Raw genomic sequence first — 19,585 nt, 5'->3', positions numbered from 1 at the left:
GTCTGTGTGCGAGGATAATTTAACATCTTTTACAAGTACCATAAATTTGCACAGGATGTTAAGACTCTCATCAAATGTATGTTTGTTTGTTTTTTTTTTATATGATAATAACAGCTCACTACACAAAGCGCTAAATACAGAGAAGACGTGGAATTTGAACCTATTACCTTGCCATTGCTAACCAGTAGCTTATCCACTGCACCATCTGCGCAGATCCGTGACAGAGTGGTGTTACCACTGTGACAACTGGTTGAAAGTGAAAGGCCTATACATACACGTAAAGTATATGAATGTATTTATTATGTACCAACTGATGGTTGGGTCCCAGCAACATGTAAATTGAGCAATTTGTTTTTCTTCGGTTTTATTCTTGAAGCATATTTTTTTTTTTCTTTTAACGCCTTGTGTGAGTATTTCTTGGATATTTGGGCTTCACACATCCTAAACTTCATGTCAAAATTATGTCGTTGTGTAGCGCTGCTGCCTCGCAGTTGGGAGACCTGGGGCCTGGGTTCGCTTCCCGGGTCCTCCCTGCGTGGAGTTTGCATGTTTTCCCCGTGTCTGCGTGGGTTTCCTCCCACAGTCCCAAGACATGCAGGTTAGGTGGATTGGCGATTCTAAATTGGCCCTAGTGTGTGCTTGGTGTGTGGGTGTGTTTGTGTGTGTCCTGCGGTGGGTTGGCACCCTGCCCGGGATTGGTTCCTGCCTTGTGCCCTGTGTTGGCTGGGATTGGCTCCAGCAGACCCCCGTGACCCTGTGTTCGGATTCAGCGGGTTGGAAAATGGATGGATGGATGGATGGATACTATAACATATGAAAACATTTTCTGTTTTAGCCATGTGTTCAGCATTTACCTCGCATTTCCTCTGTTTTTCTATATTTACATAGTTTGTTGTAGACACGGAACACACGTGAAATGTATGTATTTCAAATTGCAATATTACTTTACCTATGTAATTCCTTACAAACTCCTCACCAGATAATCACTTCCACAAAGACTTGCACTGTGAAAATTGCAGCAGGGTGATGCCCTCATCTGACTGAATGTTTAGCAGGCTGCACTCTTCTAAACCACACATTTGCAAAACAAAAAGCGGGCTATTAGCACAGTGATAAAGTGCTATGAGCTTCTTGGTATTTGTCAGGAAAATTTAAGTTGGGGACAACGAACAAAATCGTAAGCTTCAGAAATTCTAGTATTAATGCCCAAAGACATATTTTAAGCTCTCTCAGTCCAATTATTGGTTTAAATTTAATCAAGGATATGTTTTACAGAAAAATGCTGCAGTAAAGGCTTTACAAAACATCTCCAAAGACCATTCTAAGAGTTTGTTGATAACTGAGACTAACAACAGATGCAGTGAAAAAAACTTTTGTATAAAATCTAAAAAAAATATGACATGAAAATGTGATAACAGCTTCTTATTTAAAAAATAATCTTGAGTAAATTCCAGTTCAATTTACTCTTGTTTTTTCCCCCCCTTTTTTATGGGTGACTTGCCTTGAGACTGTGTATCCTACTACATATGATCATGTTTTTCAAGTAATATGGCTATTAGCTGCTGGTTAGAAGTGAATTACACATTCTGCCTTAGGCTTTGATAAATGAGTCTAAATGTCCCATCAGAAAAGACCACATGTACCAGTTTAGCTTTTTGTTGTTGCTTTTGTGTTCCATGTTTTAACATTTTAGTAAAGTGATTACTGATGGATCAAGTTAGGAATAATTCTATAGAAATAGATTGATCTGTTTTTCTGCTGTACATTATCCAGGTTACTTGTCTTCCCAGAAATGTTATTGCTTTAAAGCAAAAGATTTACTAGCTTTTTCACATTTCTCTCTACATGTGACACTAATGATCCAAATGACATGACTGTATAATGAGTGCAGTAAAAAAGTGCAACTTCTTAGATTTACATATTAATTAATATGCAGTAAAGTCTGTCATATTTTGTGTTCAGTTAAAAAAAATATCGGGATTTTATGAAACTGTTATTTTTGAATGCTCATTAAACTTTACAAGTCACAGAATATTTACGTTCCAATAAAATAATACTGTTCCTTTAATTTCTTTAAGGAATGTATACACAGATCCGAGATTATGTATTGGGATGCCAGATATGCAAAATGAAGAACCAGAAAGTAAATGTAAGTTTATTATGATCATTATCTAAACATTAGTTTAGAGAGGTTTAATTAAATTCGTGAAAGTTAAATGTTCATAATTTAAAATTTCAGTTTTTACTTGGTAATAGTTGTCTTTTAATAGTTTAAAACTCTGCCTTTTTCCCCTACTGGTATCACATGCTTCTTTTGAATTGGTTTTAATTGTTCTCATATACCATATACACAGAGAGCACCCTGGTTACTTGATATAGCCTCTCAGAAATCCATTAGCATGGCCGTAAAGTTTGTTTTACTGCCTCATAATTACCAAACAAGATACAAAATACATTGCATGAAGAAGGGGCCTGAGTTGCCTCGAAAGCTTTCATATTCTAATCTTTTTAGTTAGCCAATAAAAGGTGTCATTTTGCTTGACTTCTCACTACATTGATAATGGCTAACACAGTACAACACCCTAGTACTACATACATACAAGACACCTGAATGTTCATCAAAAGTTTTTTGAAAAGTTTGATCCATGTTAAAAGACATCTCAAATCTTTTTTTTTTTTTTCCTTGCTCCCCTTTCACCTCAAAATCTTCTGCAGATCTTTTAATCATTTAGGGCATTCTTGAGGGATTAAACCCGGGTGCCCTACCGGATCAGTACGCTGGGTAGTCTAGTTTCCAATACATTTTTTGAAAGTTGTTCATAGTGTTAACAGCTTTGTGAGAGTGTTCATTATTGTGTAACTAAAGAGCACCTCTCTGTTTTGTTCTAATTGCTGGCCTAGGTTTGTTCTTTACCATCTTTCAGCACTTTCTGATCATAAGATCTGCAGAAAGCTGCTTGGTTCTTTTTTTGGTGCAAATTTGTAAATGTGCTGCCTTGTTAATGATACAACAGAAGATGTAATACTGTTGGGAAGATCAACAGAAGCAGGAACTGAACAACTAGAATAACTTCTGCATAGTTGGTTAAAGCCTCAGTGAGCTCCCTCACAAAATAGTGTCCCTTTTTTTTTTTTTTTTTTTTTTATTTTTTATTATAACAATCAGAAAACCTTTGGAAGACTTCTTCTACATAGCCTTATACCTTTTAAAAAATACAGATTTAGTTTAAATATTTTTGTATTTGAAAGTCTGTATTGATCCTGTATGATTTACTGATTTGATTTTTTTTTGTTTGCAGGCATATGAAGAACCTATTTCAAAAACTTTGGCTAGTCATAGCAAAGAACTTCTTGATAGGCTAAACAGTCAGCGTGCTGATGGTCAGTTCTGTGATGTGACTCTTATTTTGGATGGAGGCGTTTACTCTGCTCATAAAGCTGTCCTTGCAGCTGTGAGTGAATACTTCCAGGAAGTATTTCTTGAAATGGACTCTACCTCTAATCAGAAGTCTGTTATAGATTTAAGTGGTAGGTGCTAATAATTCTTTTGTGTCTGTATTAGATGTTTTCTTCTTTTCAGACTCCAGAAGTGGGTTACTCTATACTCGGTAGCCCATAATGTCAAAGTAAAAACATGTTTTCAGAACAGTTTCCAAATGTATTAAAAATCAAAAGCTGAAATCTTATTATGTAAGTACAAGTTAAAATACCTGGTTTTTCTGGGTATATTTGTACAATTGGTTAAGGAAAGAAGGCTCAGTGTCTCTGCTCTTGTGTCAAGAATTTGTTCTTTTTGGGTCAGATTGGATTTCAGAATTGCGGTAACTCCTTGCTGAGTTGTAACCTTGAATGCTGTCCTGTGTGACTTGGCCTTGTAGTTCAAGGTGAACTGTTCTTAATGCTTAAACTATGAAGAAAAGCTGGCAAAGCAAGATTTAAACAACAACCCTTTGATTCTCCTTTGTGTTGCACTGCACTTTCACTCTCGATCAAGCCAACATCCCCTGGCAAATATGCATGATTACTGCTTTTTATATTATAGTAAATGGAAGCAGCACACAGTGTTGCCTGGGTAGGTAATGTTAAGATGTCATTTTGTCTACTAGTTTGATTTCAGTCTGTTCAGATGTTTCATTTGCTCTGAGCTAGCAGGTGACACTGGTGTGCACACTGTAGCACATGTTGGGGGATGGTTGGGGGGGGGGGGGGTAATTGGTGGAAAAATTTGGGGTTCCAAAGTAATCATTGTTATCCATATAGGCCTAGAGAGCAACTATGCAAAATTTGGTCAAGATCAGTCAAAAAGTTTAGGATGGTAGGGGGAACTCGGAGATGGACAGACATTCTATTTTTTTGTGTGTGTATTTTCATATGTACATACTTTTTATATTTTGCTCTGGCACTCCAAATTATGATCACGTGCATCCTGTTTGCTTTAGTTATCCTTGAGGTTTCTAGAACTTGATTGGAGTTCACCTGTGGCAAATTGAATTAATTGGACATAATTTATAAGGATATATAAAGTCCTACAGTTCACCCATCAAAAATCCATGAAGTCCAGGTAACACTTTGTAAAACTGTGCAATAAAATTGTGGTGAGGCATAGATTTGAGCAAGGTTATAAAACCATTTCTAAAATGTGTGTTTTTCCAGGAGCACAATGACTTCAGTAATTGTAAAATGGTAGAAGTTTGGTAGCACTAGGACTCTTCCTAGAGTTAGCCATAAGACCAAACTGAGAAACTGGCAAGTAGAGGCTTGGTCAAGGAGGTGACCTATAACTCCCTGGGTTCATGAAGTCCTGTGCTGAAATGGGGGAATCTATTGAAAGTACTATTGTCTCACCAGCACTCCATCAACTGGGTGTTTTTATGGTTGAGTGTCTAAACAGAAGGCACTCTTGAGTAAAAGACATATGACAGCCCACTTGATATTTGCCAGACAGCATTTAAAGAACTCTGGGAGCATGAGGAAAAAAATTATCTGGACAGACGTTGCAAAATTGATCGCCAAGCAATATATCTGGAGAAGACCATGCACAGTGCCATGCTTCACCTGCCTAATAAAATCCCTATGGTAAAACATGCCGCTGTTTCTCAGTTGCAGGGATAGGGAGACTGGTCAGAAATGAGGGAAGATGAATGCAACAAAATACAAGAGAGGTCCTTGAAAAAGACCTACTCCATAGTGCAAGCACCATCAGTGTTGGTTAAGCATGGAGCTGCTTCTCCACTTCATTGACAGGGAGACTGGTCAGAATTGAGGAAATGATCAATGCAGCCAAATACAAAGAGGTCCCTGAAGAAAACCTGCTTAGGAGTGCATGCAACCTCCGATGGAATGACCCAAAGTATACTGTCAACAGAGTGGCTTCCTGACAAGTCTCTTACTGTCTTTGGGTGGCCTGGCTAAGGCCCAGACTTTAACCCCATAGAAGACATGTTGAGGAGAGACCTGAAGGGTGGTTTTCAGATGCTTCACATCCAAGCTGAGTTTGAGAGGATCTACAAGGAAAATGGATAAACTGCTAAAATCAAGGTGTGTACAGATTTACCCAAGAAAACTTGAAGATGTAATTGATTGTAGAGTGGCTTCTACAAAGTACTGAAATAAGGACTTAAAACTTTTATGAAAGAGATTTCGGTTTGATTTTTATTATATTTTTGCAAACCTTTCTGAAAATGTTTTCAGTTTGTCATAGGTTATTGACTGTAAATTGATGGGTAAAATGGGAAATTTATCCATTTGAAATTAAGTCTACAGCACAAAGGGTGCATAATTTGAAGGGGTCTGAATATTTTAATCTAGTGTGTATATAAATATTTTACTCATTACATCTTATAATTAGTATTATTATTAGAATAAACATGTCCCTGTAGTTGGTGTTCTCTGCTTGATAAAGTAGTAATATTCAGGTCCTGAATTTCATTTGTTGGCGATCAGGTGGGGTAGGTACAACCCCCCAATTTAAGAACAAATGAGGGAAAGTTTATTGATTTAGGGGAGGGAAAAATAAAGTGTAGGGTTCATAAAGAATGGTATAGTCCACATGAGCTACCTGATATTACCATGTGCACTAACTGAAATTATTAACTAACATTTTCTGTTTAGCAACTGAAAAATAAATACTGGTTAAAACCATTTTCTTCTGCTTGTGTATTAATCCAGGATTAGCCATTGAACTGGACTGACCTTAACCTCAGAAATTACTCCTTACTACCTTCCATTCATTCCTGTTACATTAAAGTATTTGTCGTGTTTGCTTTTACTACGTTCACATTTTGTTATGCTATTGAACATTATTTTGGGTTCATAAACCCAATGAACAATATCATCACTAAAATCAATTGGTAAACACAAAATTGAAGTGTGCTGTTAGAAGTCTCATTAACTGTGCATCATTGATTTTTGCTTTTTTATTAAAACCATGTTTTGTAATTAGACATATTTTACTTGTGCTTCAAAGCATAATGAGCCTGACTCCCATGAATGTCTTGCCAACGGAGGATTTGAAGCAATATCTTAAATTATTTTGGAATAAAACTGTAGAGGAAGTAATTTTGTCACCTTTGTAGGCTCTACAGGTGTATAAAGGGACTTTTTTTTTTTTTTTTTATTTGGATTTTTTCACCGGTAATGAAAATCATACCCAAACCTGTGGCAGTTTGCAGCTGTTCTTTAATTCACCCTATGTCCAATTTCTGTTTCCAGACACTGTAAATCAGTTTCTTCCTACTTAATAATAAGCAAATTGCCAATCCACAGTAAGGTATAGACAGTTGTGTATAAATTGATTTTATTTGCAACAACCCAAGAGTTGTGTATTTGAGATCCCAGCCTAGCCACTGACAATATAGATTTAACAAGGTAAGTTGTCATGGGTTCACTGTGGGCTTTCTCCAACATCCTAGAGACGTACACGTTAGTTGATTTCTGATGCTCAACTGGACTGTGGTGTGTGTCCTGTAGACTGCTACCCCATTTAATGTTGCATTTTGTGTGGTGCCTATTGCTTCTGCATATGTGTGCTGACAGACATGGGTGGATATAAAGAAAACAGAATGAACTATAAAAAATAATACATGTTCCCATTTTCAAAGAGAACCCTTAATATACAAAGTAAAAATACAACTGTCCAGAAATGCATCTCTCAAAAATGAGCCACTCCCTATTTCATCCCAGTAAGTGTGCCATATTCATCTAGAGTTCAGTGTAACACTAGAGTCAAAATACATTTATTGCTTCATACCGTTACTACATTTTCTGTTAATTAAATTAGATTATTACTTCTTTTAAAGAGACTTCCCTGATCCTTAGTCAGGTGTTCTGTTGCCAAAATTTTTTGAGGATGTAGCAAAAGCAACATGTGCAAGATACCTTCATTCTAGAGTAGTTGCCAGTCCATTAAAGGACACGATCAACCACATACACACATCAGAACATTTCTAGAGTTGCCTGAAAATAACAATATGTCTGCTTTGCAATTGAGGGAATGGATTTACGTTTCTAGGTGAAAATACCCGAATACCAGAAATATACCATCAAGGTTATATATTTACTTTAGAGGAACTTAAATCACTTCTCATTTGAAAACATTTGGTTAAATCGTGCAAATAACTTTTGCACATTACTCATACCCTAAAAAGCTTTCACATATGACAAAGCTGAAGTGAGCGAGTCCATTCCAAATTGTTTGGAGTGCGTGGATATTGATATGTGACATTAACATTAAAAGCCAGTGTTTTTTTGTTTTTTCTGGTGGTGTGTTTTCTTTTTTCCTTCTAAATCCACACAGAGTGAATAGCAATTGCTACTATCAGAATTCATGTATTCAAAGATGAATGTAGTCACGACGAAGAAACATTCCTGTTGGAAATCTACTGTCACTGGTGCCAGGATTACTGATAAATGATCAATGCTGACTTATCATTGCAAAGCTCTTCACCTCTCAAGAAAATGCAAGACACCAGAGGCATAAAACTTTTGTAAATGAAATATTGGTATGTCGTCATCAGTTGATAGTGGCTTTTCAAGAAGGAAATTTCCCTTTACATTAACTTTCTGTGAAGGCTTTTTTAAAATTTTATTTATTTATTTATTTATTTTTATTTATTTTTGTCCTTCCCCCTTTTCATGCGGAGGACACAAAAATTTTTAGTACTCGTTTTGATGCACTGTTGCTGATTCATAACAATGCTATAATTTCACTGTTCTACTTTAAAGTAAAAACATGTCACCTTGCCCTGTCTCTAGGGCCCCATTTTACATCTCTTGTATCAACAGTTGAATGGTTGGTTCCTGATGTCTAACAACTTCATACTGATTGATGTTTTTGCATATGATGCCACACAGCTATTGTGATGTGCACTTACACCGTGCCCCCTGTCTTGTGCTTTCATCTTAGTTTCACTGTGAACCCTTAATAAAGCCAGTGAAAGCATAGTCTTAATTTATTTCCATACTTCATAATAGTTTCAAAATAGTTTACTTCATAATAATCTGGTTTCTTTCAAATGACAAGAAGAGGTGTTTTGTATTCACCAGTTCTTTGACATTACATAGAAAGAAAAAAAAATACTAAAGTAACACAGCCTGAGTCTTGACAACCTTTAAAGAGTGACTTTCACAGACGTTTGAGAATTTAATTACAGGTATGGTAGATCACTGAAGTACAATGTAGCACATTTTTCTTAAAGTGAATAAAGTTTAGAATTTCTACCCCTGTGGTTTTCATGTTGTTATCTCAGGCATAAACCTGAAGTAAAAAGTTCAGTACCTAGCAATATGTGGAGACCAGCAGAGGAAATAGCTACATATAATAAGGCAGGAGATTATTTAAATATTAAAATGTAAAATCATACCGTTGGTTGCTCAATGATGGTTCGTTGAATAAATGAAGAGGGTTTAATGAGTGGAGTAAAGAGGTTACTCAGAATAATAATACAAAATAACTAATATGCAAGGGCAAGCAGTATGTAAAGAATCAGTAACTATGTATGAGAAAGATATTGGGTATAAAGGTGGCTATGTATAACAAACAAAACGTTTAAATGAAAGCAGAATTACATATATTTATAATGAAAATGAAAGAAAATATTATAAAAATTTTAACCGGCATCTACACCAATGCAAAACTCTTATTTTGATACTCTGTTACTTGATACCGCTGTCATGTGTACTCTATCATTTACATCTTGCCTGAAGAAGGGGCCTGAGTTGCCTCGAAAGCTTGCATATTGTAATCTTTTTAGTTAGCCAATAAAAGGTGTCATTTTGCTTGGCTTTTCTCTACATTCATAATGGCTAACATGGTACAACACCCTAGTACTATCTCAACCTTTCAAATGCGTGACATTACAAGTTAAAAGAATGGCACATCACTGCTGATTGACCACATCATTGCATTCTTAAAACATTCAGAAATCATTGTGAACCAATTCCAAATGGCATTAAAGTGGAAAATTTTTTTGTCTCAAAAGAGAAGCAGGAATTTCCTGCTTTATTTCATTAAACCATACAAGATTTTGAAATTGTGGATGTTATTCCTGCAATCCTGTAGTAGTGATCAAGCCCTCATAACATGTTCAGTGAATAGTTGCAATCATATGAAATTATTTAAATTATACTGTAAATTGCATAACAGTTAAGACCTATTGAAGGGTGTTTGTGTATCTATGTGTGTGTTTATATAAAGTATAAGGAGTGAAATCAACTTATACAGTATCATGCGGTTTCAAAATTTGAGAAATTATATTTTTTGTTTTTACTTGTGTATAATAATTTCACACATACATGAAAGCCCAACTTCATTCTTTGTGAAGCTACAGACCTGTAGGATAGCCACCAAAAGAAAGATTCCTCCATAGGATTAGGTACCCATTGGCTAACCTACTAAAAATATGGCAGCTGGGTGAATTTTAAAACTTTTCTTTGATTTCCGGTGTTGGCCAATATTGTAAATAAGCAGATCAGAAAGCCACTTCCATATATAGCCAGGCAGTCCCAGGATCATGATGAAAACATATTACTTAATGTCACAAAATAACAATTAGCTACTGGTAAATTTCAAATAATTGCAGAATTAGATTTAAAATTTTAGAGCAGACACAAGGCTGATAGACCTCTCCTCAAAACACACACCTTTTGTAATTTGCACAGGTTCGGTTTAACTTAGACAGACAGTGTAATGTATAAATCTCTTTTTTTACCTCTGATCTTTAGCAGTACTTGAGGTATATATTGGTATTCTATATCATTCTATTGTATCAATGATTTTGGACTGTTACTGGCAGTGGAATAAATAGAAGTGAAAGCTAGAGAAGCAGGCACTTAGTTTAATATTGTTTAATACTCTATAATTTTATATGCCAAAGTGAAAGCAAATCAAGAGGTGACAGTCCACACTATACAATCTGGTATTGCTAGATGTTCAGTGTTCCACACAGCTCTGATGTACTGCTGTTCAGTGTCTTGTGAATATCCTCATTGACTCATCGACTGACTTCACAAAGCGAATCTCGGGTATTGTCCTGAAGTAATTTAGTCTCCTTTAGAGAGACATAAATCTTACCTGTTCCCAGGTGGCATTTTTTTTGGTCTTCTGTTAAGGGGCTCTCATAAATCTATCTTGTCCCTAATGTAGTTGACTTCACTTTTTTTAGGTCATAAAACTTGCGATTCTGATTTCAGAAGTTATACTATTATCATTTTAACATGTTTGTGTAGCTTCATACCCAAACCACTTGTTTTGCTTATCTCTTATCAGTAACAGTCTATATGGCATTACTAAATCAACAGGACTGAACTTATAGTGCCACAGATTCTTTGACACTCTTTACAAAAATGATTTACCATACTTAAAATTATTTTGGTTCTTCTCTAAATACAAAAGCATTAACAGACAAGCTACATTTTACATTTTGCTTATAACCTCTTCAGCACAGAAGAGGAATAATGTGTCTTTGTAAAAGTCCCTCAGAGCTAAAGTATTATTAAATATATAAAAAAGACAAATTCTGCTTCTTGAAAAGTACCTCGCCTTCCTCATCCACTCCTTTTCAATTAAATGTAATGGGCTACAAGGAGTTCTTAAATTTAATTGATGGCCCCTTTTGTGTTCATGCTCTTTTTATCAAAGTCCTCATTAGGTTTTGCTTAAATTAAGTGTGCCACACCAAACAGACACACAGTTGAGCTGTTGTGTGCAAAGCATAATGTGCTTTTTTCTTTTGGCATATACAGGTTGAGTCAAAATTATGTTAACATGAATTGCGGTAACAATTTATTCACAAAACATAAAGGTGATTTACAGGAATGTCTCAACCTGTCCGCCATCATATTCAACATATGTACCATATGTGGCACATAAATTGTATACAAGTATATACTGTACATATCAGTACCATTAGTGTTAACATCATTTTGACTCACCCTGTTTACAAGGGATGATCAAAAAGCAAATCTAAAAAGGATGTTCTACTGGTTTGATTTTGTAAGTGGCAAAATATGACCCTCCTGTGTTAAAATATAAATAAATAAGTACATGAGTTACAAGTCCATCTGTGATCTCCCTTGTGTCAGTGTCCCTGCTTGCATTGCATTTTTAGGCCCTTCTGTTAAACTGTGGATTTGAAGAGGTGCCACGCCTTATTCTCCAGACCTGGGCTTGTGTGACTACCATCTGTTCCTCAATCTGTAGGTCTGTTTCCATAGGATCACTGTGATGTTCTCTTTGATGAAAATGTCAACTTCAGGTACAGGACATTGGTTGCATAATCAAGATAAAGCTTTTTATGTGATTGGCATACAAAAGCTTTGTGACCAGTGGATTAGATTAGAATAGCTTTATCAGATAAACATTTATTAATCCCATGGGGAAAATCGGATGCATACAATAGAAGAAACACAAGACAAGGATGCAGAATCAGGACAGATAACGCAGCCAATCTGTGGATAAATAAATGAGTAAATAAAAATAAACTTGAGTACATCAGATGGAAGCATTGAATTGCCTTACATTACTGCATGTGTATTAGTGTTAACATAGATTATGTTGGAAAAGTGTTTTGGGTTTACTGGTATAATCATTCAGGCTTAAAACTTTATACAGTATATAATATATAACTTCCCTTGTGTACTTAATCTGTTCCCTTAATTAGCATGGTAAAGATTAAACATATAAACAGATTGTCTCTGGCTTGTTAGCAAGAAATACCAGAATGCATATACACTTCCACTAATGCTACCATTGAGGGAGATCTATTTCAGTTTTAAGTGGTAGCGGCTGCTGCATCAGAATTTTTGATTTGCACCCTAGCAATCGTGCAAAGGCTAAATAAATAAGCCTAAATGTGGTAATGTCAAAGCTGCCATATTTGCTAAATGTAAGTTATGTTCACTTGTCTAGTGTGGATGTCCATTTCTTTTTCTCTCAACAGTATGGCTCCTTGGGCAGTGTGGGCTCACAATTAAGACAAATGGTGGATATTCTTATTGTGACTTTCAGATCTTGCATACAAATCATCAGCAAATGTGCTACAGTTATTGAGATCAACAGTAGTAATTTTTATCACAGTTTTTATGCTGATCTTGAACAGGCTCAGCGAAACTAAAAGTAGGTAGATGATTTTAATGTAAACAATGATTATAGCACATACATTAAGCTATCAGGAGCATTTCTTTAAAGTTGTTACTGGGTGGCTTGGTTACAGCCTCCCTTATGTTGATTTTAAGTTAGTGTCGGTGTGGGAGATAAAGGGTTAATACAGTATTCCCCTCTAAAATGTTGAAAATGGTTTCAGCCCTGGTCAGGTGTAACAATTAACTTGAAATTGTTTAGAATGTTGTACTTGTTTCCCAACGCTCTTGATTTGAAGGTATAATTGTGTGAGTGCCAATGTCGGTTACATGCAGTGTGTATTTCTAAATATCAGATCAGTAATTTAAAATTCATTTGTGTTCCGTATAATGGCAAAATGTATAATTGTTTAGAATATTATATGACAAAGAATGGAGACAAATTTTAAAATCAGAAATTTATCATCTTGTGCCTATTAATTTATGCTTTGTGGATTTATTAATTGCACTGCTAATTTTAAGACAAATGAAAACAAAACCATTTCTTTTTAATGTTATCGAGTTCTTATTTATCTGATCATTTTTAATGTATTTTTCTGTAGGTTTCAAATGGGATAGCTTCTTGCCTTTGTTGGATTTTTCATATACGTCCACCCTATCTCTGAAATCTGAGAACCTAATGGAGATTTGTGCTATGGCCAGGCACTTAAGGATGTGGTCTGTAGTGGAGTTATGCAAAGGATTTCAGAAAGAACAAGGTTTAACAGATAAAAATATTTCACAGACAAATAAAACAAGTGAAAATCAGCCTTCATCCTTAATAAAACAACCTTGGACAATTAAAAGTCAAGGAAACCACACACCACTAAGAAATAATGAGGTGTATAGCCGTATAGAATATTTTGAGAGGCCAACAAGTTGTTTTACGTTGACATCAGAAACCAGTGATCCTGCAGAGAATAAATCCCAAATACCAGAGGGCTGCTTCACAAGCACATTGAACGTTTTAGATGATTTGAGTGTTGAATCGTCAAGCAGTTGTACTATTACTTCTATGTCTTTAAACAAAACATTACAGCAACCTCAGGGGATCTTCAGCAGTCCTTCAAGGCGACTGAAATTATTGGATTTTAAATCGCCATCTAGTAAATCGAAGTCTAGTCTCAAAAACCTGTCAACTGCCAAATCTTCTCAATCCTTAGACTATGAAAAAACGAATTTGCTAGTTTCACAAAACTTTGACAGAACAGATGTTTCTGGAGATCAAAGTAACAGTAGCTCTCTTGCTATTTCTAAATGTAAGCAGAAGTTATGGTTTTCACCCCGTAGAGAATGCAAAAGTGAGAGAGCTGTAACTTGTCAAGAATCCTTAAAGTCTCCCATTAAGACAGAGGCCATGGAAGAGGAAGTGCCATCACCCAACACAGCAGAAAAATACAAGCTACTTGGTGTTTTAGGACTGCAACGCAAGTCTTTAATTGTGTGTGGAGAAGAGCTGACTGGCTGGAGTCAAAAGAAAAGACTTAGAAAGCTTAAAGTTAACAGCTATTGCCTGACTACTCAAAGAAAAAAGAGTACAAACACATTGTGTACAGGAAATCAGGTTATTGATGAGAAGCAAAGTGCCTTGAGTCAGGTGAATACTGTTTCTGCTGCTGTTTTTCCCTCTGTTAATTACCCCACCAAGAAAGTAAATCTTAATATTTCCACAACTGTTAAAACAGAACCTCCCGATATCATTGATCAGGTGAGTTACAGAGTTGCACTAAAGCGAAGAGGTTATGGATGGACCAAAATTAAAGCTACAAAAGCCAAAGTTGCAGCAGGAAAAACTAAGCTTCCTGGAGAACGTAAAGCACTGCAAGACATCCATAATGCTGAGAAAAAAAACACTTTAGAATGTAAAACACTTAGAAGCTATAAAGCGGAAGGAAGACCTATTACAGGTGTACAACCTAAAAATTCTGTTCTTACGAAGGATCACATTAAAACAGAGAATGTAGCCCGAGAATGTTACTCAACAGATTCACTTGTACAAAATAAATATTTAAGTATAACACGTTCTCACAGTCGGTTAGTTAATTCTAGCAGAATTGGCAAACTAGACTCTAAAAAATATGTTTTAGAAGATTTCTCAACAGCGTCTGTTAGGATTTTAAGGAAAAATTCAGAAATGAAGAATGGAAAACTAAATGAAAAGTTTACTCATGGTATCGGAAATAAAGTAATATTTGGAGGAGGAAAATTTTCAGCCTGCCAGCCTTTCCAGAAAGTAAATGTTACATCAAGAGGTTCAATCACTTGTAAAACTGAACCTCTAGATGACACAAAAGAAAGTAAACCTTGGCTTTCTGAAAACAAACGACAGTATTTGAGATCAAGCACTTGCAAACTTGAGATGATTTCAGACCTAGGAAAAAGAGAGAGGAAACCTACTCAGAAGAGGTTAGAAGCAGGATTTCTGCTCAACTGGCACAGTTCTGATAATCGAAAGCAAGGAATTGTCAAGAGCTCTGATAGAGACAATAAGAAAAATGAACTCTGTTTTAGAGCATCCATATCTGGGATAAATAACAAAAAGAGAATGACTAGTGTATTATCATCCCGATCTGAAATAGCTAGAACGGTTCAAAAAGCCAATCCAGTCATCTTGCTTGGGAAAAATTTGCTAAAATTTAAAGGAAAGAGCATTCTGACTAAAAAATGTAACAACTACCACGTTGATCAGAAAGGAAGGAGGAAATGTTGCATGCAGCATTCTGTGCTTAGAAAAATGACAAAAATACAAACCCTGGCACATTCTGGATCAAAACAGGTCCATACAAAAGAATTACCAAAGGTATGTAATAGCACAATTTAATATTTTATTGAAATTCTTGTTATTGGGTTTGTGGTGAAGGTCTTGTTTGTTTGTTTGTTTTAATTTTTTTTACATTGTTTCCTCAACCTCTGTACATACTATAATTGTTTTTTTTAGTTTTCCACTGTATTGAGTGAAAAACCCATGTAAAGTCAACAATGTGTCTGTGGCTGGCTTTGTTGGAAGCAGAGTGATAATGGAAATTATTGACAGAGAGACTTTTAACTGTAAAGGCAGATTTTTTTTGGGGGGGGAGGGGGGTGGCTCTTGGGATGCTTTGATGTCATTGGTATGTCATTTTAAAATCTCCATTAGAAATGTATATAGAATTATTACCGCTTGATCACTGTTTTGTATAGTATCTTTCTCAAAGCTGCTTGCGGGTCTTTTTCTTTAGAAGTGGGGTGATGTGACCTGTCTTTATCCTCTCTAGAAATCTCTTGTTTGCCAACATTTTCAGCTTAATTTGTATTTCATTTATACCTTTATACTCCACAAAAATTGAGCAAATGACTGTTTATAAAAGTGCAGTCTCTGACATCCTGTCTATTAATATCTTTCTTTTATCCTATGTCTTTCTTCATTTATACCTCTTTCTGCTCTTCTTTTGTCTTCTATTATGTAATGGATGTTCTCCTTGGCACCTTGTCCTGATTGTTTTCCACAAATTTGTGGAAGTCATCTTCTGAAACACCTGGTCCTGTTTGAACACATTGTATTGCACAATAATGTGCCAACTAATATCAAGAACAGGCTGTCTGTGGTATGGGTATTTGGAAGCTGAGTGGCACTAGTTAGTGAGGAGGTAATCTGCTACTCTTTTTGGCTCTCCCGTTTAACATCTTAAGTAACACAATAACTAACTACTATATAACACTATCATGCATAGAATTTAATTTGGTAAAGCTCATACATATGAAACTTAAAATGGGTAAATAAAACACTGCATTTAGCAACACCACAATATAATTTGAGCATTGCCTAAGTAGTTACAGTACTTAAAGCATCTTTCACCTTTATATTTAAAGGTACATTTTACTAAACCTTATTGCTGACATCCCATTGAGAATAAGAACTGGCCTTTGAAATATCTCTATCCATTTGCTTGATCAGGAGTGGTTATAGTTAGAGTTAATGTTATCCCATAGTTATAAGATCATTATTCAGGTTGTGAAACGTCTTCTTCCATTCAGCTGGAACCATCCCGGGATGACATACTTGGAGAAAACATTTATGAAAGGCTATGCTTATGAGTTCCGCTGTAGGTGTGATGCAATTGTAGCCTCCTGCTCTTCCATAATATAACTTATGGATTGCAGCAAAGACCTTAGCCAGACTAAAGATGTGTTGACGTGGTGTGGTCATACATGGCAGCGGCTGAGGTACTGCTGGGGTCAACACATGGTGTGGCTGAAAATGGTATTTGGTATAGAGCTTCAGAAAAGTGGTGATGTCATCTCTTGTATATTTGAATAGAATGTAAAAAAGTTGTTCTTCTGTGATTACGCAATCCATGCATCTTTTTAAATGCCTTGTAAGCTTCCTTTAAGTTATTTGTCTCAAGACTTCCTTCATTTCATTGTCCAATGACTGGTAGTACTCTTCCCTGCTACATTTTGTTTTTGCCCAACAAATGCCATGTAGCCTCTTGTGTTCCCCTCTGTTATTATTCAGGCCGTCCTGTGCCTTTATGTTCAGAGTGTCCAGGGCATCATTGGATAGCAAAGGCTGCCGATGGGATCTTCCAAAGCCAACAGTATTCTTTGCCATGTTTAAAGATGGGGTTGCTTATTGTAGGTGACAAATGTTTCACATTATCAGATGAAATTTCTAATACTACAAACCTTTCGCAGTAGTAACCGTGTACTCACAGGAGTTAATAGGATCATCTTGCAGCTTCTGATTATTGAAAATTAGTAGTGTCTTGTGCTTATATTTAACCTTGTACATAAGAACACAGCCTGAACGCCTGAAGATTTGAAGTAAAACACTTAAGATTTGTGAAGCATTATCTTAAGGTTGATAATTGGCATCTTCCTTTTGTCTCTCAAAATGCTGTCCCTGCACGTTTTCACTTTTAGGATGCCATAACTATTGTCTGCTAGTGGGTCATCTGCCCTGTAAGATTCTGAAAAACAGATTTTTAGTCTGTTTTTCAGTTTATGTGGTCTTTCTTTTAAAGAGTAATTTCTGTTAATTTCACTTTTAGGGCACTACAAAGGACATCTTTCTCCCAGCAGATATGAATCTTACATTTGCTCACATTTCAACGCATATTTCCGCTGTAGTGGAACCCAAGATCCTGGCCACCTGTTGTCAGTTGGGCAGGGACTTATTCACTGGGCACAATCAGCAGAATATAAGAGGGCCTGCTCTTTAAGTGTTTTGTGCAGGTTTGAGAGAGGATATTTATTTCAGTGAGCCATACTTAATTTTTATTCCAAAAATAGGTGCTACTTTCTTGCTTTTTCAGTTATACTGCTGATGTTTATTTACTTTTTTTTATATAACTTTGCTGAATGTTTGCAGATGTTTGGTCAGTTATTCCGTAAATTTTTAATATAATGAGTGATTTGCTACACATTTGACTGCAGTAAATCTCCACCCTTTCCTAACTCCGTACACAAGAAAAAAAGGATGGCAAATGCATCTTAAAAATAAGCAAGACCTAGAGTGCAACAGGATATTGTGCTGTATTGCGGAGATGAGTGGCTTACCTTGCAGTAGGTTAAAGTTGTAGTCTCGGACCAACAGATGGTGAATCAGAAGCATCCCACAGTTTTGTTGAAAAAGTTCATTCGTTGCCCATCCTCTTGCTTCAGAATTACATTGGTATAAATGATTGAAAATAATTTTTTCCAAACTGGTCGCCTGCTATCACACAAGACCCTTAGGGCTATCCTTTAGTTGATTATAATTAGAAATGACTGCATCACAAAAACAGGTTAACCCACAGACTGGTGCTGAAACTGTGAGACTTGTTAATAGAATGATTAAGAGCATTGTAACCCTAACCCTAATTGCAGTGCTCCACTCTGAAAAGTCCTTATTTGAAATATTTACCAGTTTCTGAACTGATGTTTTGTGGCACAGTCATGAATTTCCTGTACTTTCCAGTGTCAGTTGATGTATTCCCTGTCATTAACCTGATGTGTATATGCAGTAGCTCTTACATTTAACAGTAGAATTACCAGAGTCTACGAAAAAACTCATAGATCCGGCCCACCTTAACACCGTTCTCACCTCTCCGCCAGCTTCTTTTGTCTTCTAAATGTGCCGATTAAGACGAGCAGCAAGCAGCCGGCTATTCCATCCCCCACCGTCGCAGAACGTTCACTAAGTTTTCCCAGCTCATGCCTTGTTTGATTATCTGGGAGTGACTGAACTGCTGGAGTTTTAGAGTGGAAATAATAGATCGTTATTTGGAACACACACATTTCATGTGTGTTCTGTTTCTACAGTAATCTGTGTAAGCACATTGTTAAAACAGAAACTTTTTCATATTTTAGTAATAAATGTTATAAATGCATAAACTAAAAAATCCGTGGCGTAACGTTAAGATTTGCTGACTCAGAGCGCAGCAACCCTACCGTGCCTCAGAGACCTGAGTTCGATTCCCAGCTGGGGAGAAAGTGTTTGTTTTTTTTTTTTTTGTTTTTTTTTTTAACCTCAAACGGACATAAAATTTATAAATTGGTATGCACTGTAAATCGTTAAGTTTAAAATGTCGATCGCGGTTATTTCTGTTGATTAATTCATGCTTTTTACTTAGAGTCAGAACAGGAGCTTATTCAGCTTCTGACCTAACTGTAACAGCGGCAGTATAAATTCACACCCGGTCTGACGCTGTTTGTTTAAAAAATATTGCATAATAGTGCGTCTTTATGTGAAAACAGCCGTGTCAGATGGGGAGGGGAAGGATTCTGGACGTGACTGAGAGAATGAAAGGTGAATTAAAAAAAAAAAAAAAAAAAAAAAAAAAAAAGACAACAGCTAACCTTTACAAGTATCATAAATTACACTGGCTGTTACAGACTGAAATCAAACGTATGTTTTTATTCTAAAATAGTAAGAATAAGAGCAGTGCACTTCTCAAAAGGGAGTTGTGCAGGATCGAACTCATGACCTTTTGATTCCCAGTCAGCAGCT

The 19,585-nt window shown here is 36.1% G+C and overlaps 1 protein-coding gene across 2 annotated transcripts in view; it reads left to right on the top strand.

Moving 5' to 3' along the window:
* si:dkey-229b18.3 (uncharacterized) overlaps positions 1 to 19,585 on the top strand; it is a 66,945-nt gene that overhangs the window by 18,297 nt on the left and 29,063 nt on the right. Inside the window, exons 2-4 of one of the 2 annotated variants that reach the window (XM_028800686.2) lie at positions 2,079 to 2,149; positions 3,300 to 3,528; positions 13,179 to 15,415. In XM_028800686.2, the coding sequence (XP_028656519.1) occupies positions 2,079 to 2,149; positions 3,300 to 3,528; positions 13,179 to 15,415 (2,537 nt within the window). The remainder of the gene's footprint in view (positions 1 to 2,078; positions 2,150 to 3,299; positions 3,529 to 13,178; positions 15,416 to 19,585) is intronic. The other variant, XM_028800687.2, reaches the window with a different exon arrangement.

This window comes from Erpetoichthys calabaricus, chromosome 4 (assembly GCF_900747795.2).
Source record: "Erpetoichthys calabaricus chromosome 4, fErpCal1.3, whole genome shotgun sequence".
NCBI classification, from domain to species: Eukaryota; Metazoa; Chordata; class Cladistia; order Polypteriformes; family Polypteridae; genus Erpetoichthys; species Erpetoichthys calabaricus.
Note: the sequence above shows the minus strand (reverse complement) of the source record. Positions and strands in the feature narration are given on the sequence as shown.